Raw genomic sequence first — 7,112 nt, 5'->3', positions numbered from 1 at the left:
ATGGCCTCAAGTTGTGCCAGGGGAGGTTTCGGCTGGATACCAGAAAAAACGTCTTCACTGCAAGAGTGATCAGGGATTGGAACAGGCTGCCCAGGGAAGCGGTGGAGTCACCATCCCTGGAAGTGGTCAAGAAACGTGTAGATGTGGTGCTTAGGGACATGATTTAGTGAGTTAGGTGGTGTGGGTTGGACTTGATGATCCTTGAGGTCTTTTCCAACCTTAAGGATTTTATGATTCTATGATTAGCTTGAAACTGAATTTAATGTAAATATCACTAAAGGCTCTTTGCGAATAGCACCATTAGCTAAGATTTAATTAGAATTTTCTACATTCCTGTAGCCAAATGCATAGGCTCTTATTGTTCATAGGATGGTTGTTAAATCTGGTCCTTGTCTGGCCAAAACATCCCAATCAGTTTCTGTAAGGGAATGTGCCAGTGGGGGGACAATAAGATCTTTGGTTCGGGCACAAAACTCATCGTCTTCAGTAAGTGTTTTCAAAGACCTATTTTTTAAATTTTTGTAATGGGAAAGCTTTGGAATGAAGGTTAACAGCTTTTTAAGGTATGTGGGGAAGCTCACAGTAGGTCAGAACCATACTTTGTTGTTATCGATGATAATACCCAAAGTCACTGGCAAGCAGGACAAGAGCGTTGTTTATGAGCCAAGTGTGCTGAGTGCTCTCAGCTCCCAATGGCTTTGAGTATCAGAAAAAATTACTCCATTTTGTGGGATCATCCAATTAATAAGAATTAAAATTTCATCTTAAGAACACATTGACCTTATTTATAAATCTTATTTATAGATACTTGTAAAGAAACTGTTGAGGACTTTCATTAAGAAAACTTTCGACAGTTAATCTATAAAAACATATTTGGAACCCAAATTCATTAATAGCTCATTGATTACAAGCCTAACCCCAGAATTTTTATTTGCAAAATGTTTTGCAGACTCATTGCATTATTACAAGAGAGAAGAAGACAGATTTTAGCTTAAAATATATCTGCACATTCTTATATAGTATTTTAAAAAGTAAGACATGTTCCTGTTAAAACCTGCCTTAGAAAACTGTTTAACAAAGTAAGCAGCAACATTTTTGAAAGTTTAACTAAAACAAAAATGACAGTGGAGTGGAGGTTCATGACCTTAAAATTCTTCATAAAGTATCAGATCATCTGCCCAGAAAAGCCAGTGTAAACTGCTTTGTTGAGTTCAACGTCTTTGTAGATCAGCCTGAAAATATATCAAAATCTACAGCCAATTCTACAAGTTTTCATCCTTTTTTCCACAAACATGCCTACAGTTTATAGAGATTTTATTTTCTTTCCACAGACAAACATATACATAAAAATGTATATATGCAAAACTTAATGTGTTCTGTTCTCCAGACATCCACTTAACCTCTGTGTGTACATGAGACTCTCCCATGCATGCACACAGTTGCAGTTATTCAAGCAATATGTTTCCTCAGTATTGTGATATTATTTAAGTGTTTCATTTAAGCTAAGCACCTAGGGTCTTTTTACAGTAAACGGAGACATTAGCAATTCCAGAAGTGGAAATTATTCCATCTTAATAGAAGTCTCTAAAATGGGCAGGATGAACTAGCAGCTGGAAGCATCTCTCTCTGCCTCTCTATTCAGATTTGATAATCCAAGGGAATAACATCAAACTAGACAAATAAATTTTAGCCTACTGAAATTAGTCAGGGTAGCTTACTAAACTTTGAAAATCTAAAAGAAACATCTAAAATAGTCATGAGGCTTTGCAGCGTGCAATGTCACTGGGAGAGGAGCTACATCATGGTCTTCTGATTATATACAACTCTGGAAAAAATAAATCACTTTAGAAATTAATTTAAACTTGCATCCCTGAGAGGACTGATATATAAAGAAGACAAAATTAATCCTTAAATTAATGTTAGAGAACTATAAAATTGTTAGTAATTTTAGTTCTGGTACAACAGAACTCAGTCCACATCTTCATTTGAATGACAAATCTCCAAAATTAAGGAAATACATAATATAACAGTTATCTTTCTGAAGGTAGGCAGCCTTATGCTTTGGTCAGCTTTGTTTTTAAACACCGAGTATGAAATACTTCAAAGAATCACAACATTGTTTTACAGGGGGGATGCAATGTCAAAGACTGCTCTAAAATAGTCAGATCGTTTAAAGAAAGTTAGAAGCTTTTTGACAAAAATACATGTTTATATTAATGTGTTTTCTTACAATGCATGAAAACTGCAGCACTCAGACAGACAATACTTTAAAACTTGTGCATCCAGCTGCTCAAATTCCATGGCAGAGATTTACACAGGATTCTAGAGAGAAAGAGCGGTGTGAGGAGATTAACACCTAAAATCTCTCTGTTGCCTTAAAAAAAAAAGTCTTAAGCAGTACCTTCTATATAACAAAAGTAAATTTTGAAAACTGTATCTAGTCTTCACTTGCAGGCAAGCATAGACAAAAATTATGGCCATGAGCATTTCCTGTGCACACACTGCAGATGCTCCCATTTAACTAAAACTCTTAAATTTACTATCTAATTTAATAATATCAAAACGGCTTCTCTGTGAGGACAAAATCTGGATGATTTGGATTCCTCCTAATAACTTCAGGTTTAATCCAGAGAGGCAAATGAAATGGAGATTACCTACAGTTAGCTTGTGGAAACGGCTCACCTTTCATTTAAAATATGTTCACATACGTCCATATGGAGGAGCATGTTGCACAAAGCACATCACATACAACAACTCTATGAAAGTCAAAGTATGGATAGATATGCTATTTGGGTACAGAAATGTTATTTAGATATAACATGTTCTTCTGCTTTAGTTTAGTTTTGGTTTTTCCTTTTCAGATGTGTTAATTCAAACATTTAAACAAATCTAGTATTAAAGGAAGAGCATTGCCAACCTTTGGGGTCCAGAGCAGTTTGTGATTCCATTTGCCTGTCTTTACAAAGATCTTCACCTGGTAAATACGTACAATGTCTTCCCAAAAAATGGCAAAAATAAATTTTTGTTGCCTATTTCCCCCCCCCAAAACTCCACAAAATTAATATCATTTTTTAAAAAATTAATTAGATAGAGCAGATGTTCATTAATTAGCAGTGAGGACGTAAAACTGCAAAGATTTGAAAGGCAGGTGGTCTACCTTTAACATTCTGTAGACAAAAATTCCATGTAGTTGTTTTTGCATAAGCATTATAAAATGACATTAAATTCCTCTTATAAAATACATGAACAAAGCTCTTTCAAGAACTATTCCTGTTATTTAATAATTATCAAAGACTTGTGTAGACAAATACACTCAGACAGCAGTACTGCTTGGAAGGCTGTGTAATATAGGCTCTCATGTAGTCACCTGGAGTTTTCTAATTCAGTTTCAAGGGAAATTATCAATAACTTCAACAATATTTCAGTTTCTTAATGTTTCTCAAAAATAATTTTTCAAACATTTTTCAGTGGGTTTCTAAGGTTTTAAATAACCAGTTTTAAATTTATTTTTCTAATAAAATAGTCAAGAAATCTTTTGTGAGATACTTTTTAATCTACTCTAGTATTAGAGTACTAAAGGGTAAACCTAGTATACTCTACTCTTCCTCTATCAGATGTGCTGCTTGACAAGGAGCATGAACAAAGAGGTCCAGATTTTAGTATTCATTAAACAATTTAGGACTTAAATAATGTTTCTCCATGCACATGGCTTGGTATCAAAGCTTAAATTAAACATTCTCTGTACAACTCTATATTATCTAAACAAAAATGAGTTCAGAATATTTGAATTGAGTCTTGTATTCTGATTTTGAGCTTGATTTTCTGTACCTTACTCATAAAATCCTCTATTCATTTTAGTTCTCTATAAAATAACACATTTAAAAATAAGGTTAAAAGTCATATATTCTATTCCCAATTATTCTAAATAGTATTGTAACTGGTTTTGACTGAAAATTAAAACTTGCTATTGAGTCCATTGAAATAATATTTAATATAAAGTGTGTTTGAATTACAGGTTCATCCAGCTTGCCAAAAACTTATTTTTACTTCAAGGATGGAAACAGCTGTAATTCATCCATCCTATTACCTAAAATTCCTTTCATACGCGAGACATTTCTGTGCCCATCCTAAGTATTTCATAAGAAATCAAGAGCGCTAAAACATTTGTTAATAAGACTTTTAGGTTGTTAATCTTCAGAATTTGTATTTTGTGGCTGTGTATTTATTTGCTGTACACTACTGATTTTCCAACTCTCTATTTTGTTAATTTTTTCCCCTCCAATAACCAATCCAGACAAAGGAAATTCTGCCCCAGTAAACGCTGAAATCCTGCAGAAGAAACATGAAAATCAGATAACGTATGTTTGCCTTATTGAGAAATTCTACCCAGAAGTTATTCGAGTGACATGGACGGATGGAGAAAAAGAGGTAACAGACAACGTAGTAAAGGGAAACATTTGGAAGCCCACAAAAGAGGATGAATACTCGATCGGCAGCTGGTTAACTGTACCAGCGGAGAACAAAGACAAGAACTACTACTGCAAGTATGAGCATGAAAGCAAACAGGATTCACTGCCAACACAAGGTATATACTACATGTCAAAAATTGTATTCTATGTATTATTATAGACATCACTTTTTCTTTGCAATAAAATGCAATGTTAAAATGTCTTTAAGCCCCATGTATCAATGCATACAAACACCATAACCAAGAACAAACACAAATTTGCTTCTTCAGGCACAAAAAGGGGTTATTTTTGAGAACAACCACACCAAAATAGCAAATTCCCAACAGAGGAACCTTAGATCATACTCTCCTCAAGATTATTCTTTAGTGTTGAGCAACCATTAAGTAACAGACTATTTGAGATCCCTTCCGATGTAAATTATTCTGTATTTCTAATAACAGTACGTTGGGAAAGCAAAGAGACTCCAGCTACTTCAGTGACAACATCAGGTGGTGAAATTGCCTGCAATTCCAAACAAAAGAGGCTCTGCCAAGGAACAGCCTAATGGACACATTCCTGAAAGGGCAAAGGCAATCCTCCCACTTACAGCAACAAATACCCACTCATTTCTCTATCAGCTTTTCCCCCCTTCAAATTCTCTCTGCAAAGGAGCGCTACTTGTGAACATCTGCTCTGCGGACAGATTTAAACACTTTTTGTTGTTGTTTAATACTAACTTCCCATTTCGCTGTTGCTGTACTCCCTCTTTTTTTCCCCTATTTCTCGATTCATATTTGTTACAATTAAAGAAAAGCCTAATTGGGGCATTTAAACTATCTTTCCATTAGATCCTACAAAGACTCAAGAGGACTGCAGCACGTATCCTGGAAACAGCACAGTTTTTATTAGAGGTAATCAAAATGTATTAAAATGTTGGAAAGCGATGCATGTCATGCAAGCATTAGATATTGCTACATACGCTCAGAATATCATGAAAATAATCTTTCTAAATAGCATACAGAAAATCTTTTAAATCTGGGGTCTGTAACTTAAAAATGCTTCAGTGCTACTCTGAATTAACTTCTGTTGTGGATTATAAAAAGGGGCTCTCCTACCTTTTTTGGTAGCTTTATCAGGAGCTTTATTAGGATGCTACAGATGCTGTTCAGGCTACTAGATTATTAGCCAGCCTTAAGTGCCACTTTTAAAAATATCTGAAGTAGTTAAATGCTCAATGCTTCAGCTGATGCTCCATCAGCCTAGAAATTGCCCAGCACTTTGGACAAAGAAATTTTCTTTTAGCTTGAGTTGGGATTTAGAAAGAATTGTGAGCACTTATGTTCATGAAATCCAACACAGAAGGATTCAAGCAAACACAGTGCTACCAGTAATCAGTCTGGGAGCACTAGAAATATGTTCTTGTCTTGGCAGGGAATAATAACCCAGCAGCACTGAGAGGCAGTGTAGTGCTAGGAAACCTGCTCAGTCTAGAACTTATTAGCAGTGCAAACCCACTCAACAGACAGTCAGACATTGTCTGTTTATACACTGTCCACTGGAATCAATGTAATTGCAGCAGAAAACAGACTACGCAGTCCCAGTTCTACTCACCTTTTGGAGGTTGTACAATATGGACATTAAACAAGACTTTTCTGTCTTATGTGTGTTACAGACCACTTAATGCACAGGGCGGCATATTTAGTGTACATCGTCCTTCTTCTGAAGAGCTCCATGTACTATCTCATCGTACTCTTCTTCATCTACAGAATGTGGGCTCCAACCAAGCACCAAGGAAAGAAAGCATAAATGCTCATTTCAGAAAAGCTTACAAAATCATCTTCAATTTGCTTTGCTACATACTTATCCATATAAACTCCCCTGCTCTCAGTGTTAGATGTAACAACAACAAGAAATCCCAAAATAATTTTCTGGCATTAGTGCATAGGGCTTGTTTTGCTTTACTGCTGGTGTTTTTATATCCGTCCGGTTTTTCTAATTTTTTTGAGTATTGGAGTGGCGTGGTAAGGTTACCTACCTTGGAGGTTAATCCAAAGTCCATATTGCAAAATATCATGTGAAAAGTAGTTATGCATGCAGACGTTTAGAGGTGTAACAGGGTTTCTGACCTGCAAAGCACAGATGTGTTCTGTCATTGCGCTTAAGGCTGAAATTAAGAGAATTCCTGCGCTGTAAATTCATGTGTATTTGTTAATTTTTACTTTCAATGATTCATTGCAACTCTCACGTATCCACCAAATCAGGACTTAAATATTCTGAAGTGATGTGTGCTTTAGGAGTCCATTAAACACAATTTTTTAAAGTGAAAATAATATTTTTAAATGAACTCAGAGGAGCATAAAAGCAGTTCTAAAGGTGTACACGTACAGAAGTTGAAGAAATACACCAAGCCCCATGCCAGCACGGTGACACAGACTTAAAACCTGCACATGGTGTTTTTAAAGAAAGAAAAGAATGGTTTTCAAACCATTTTTTCAAACATAATCTTGTTTAGAGATATGCTTTTAAGTTGAGCAAAATCTTAAATCCAAAGCTTTGATAAAGTGTTTTCACAATAGAGGAAAATTTCTCAGATGTTGGACTTTAAACTCTTCATCTCCAAGTTCCACAAATCAGTTCCTTTCAAATTTCTGTGGAAAAAATCCC

At 35.3% G+C, this 7,112-nt stretch overlaps 1 gene segment (V, D, J or C); it reads left to right on the top strand.

Moving 5' to 3' along the window:
• Positions 1-428: 428 nt before the first annotated feature.
• On the top strand, positions 429-6,254 carry LOC104459601. The segment is given in 4 exon segments: positions 429-486; positions 4,295-4,585; positions 5,297-5,359; positions 6,121-6,254. Coding segments are annotated over 4 exon segments (546 nt in total).
• The last annotated feature ends 858 nt before the right edge of the window (positions 6,255-7,112 follow it).

This window comes from Pterocles gutturalis, unplaced genomic scaffold (genome assembly GCF_000699245.1).
Source record: "Pterocles gutturalis isolate BGI_N339 unplaced genomic scaffold, ASM69924v1 scaffold49705, whole genome shotgun sequence".
Lineage (NCBI taxonomy): Eukaryota > Metazoa > Chordata > Aves > Pterocliformes > Pteroclidae > Pterocles > Pterocles gutturalis.
Note: the sequence above shows the minus strand (reverse complement) of the source record. Positions and strands in the feature narration are given on the sequence as shown.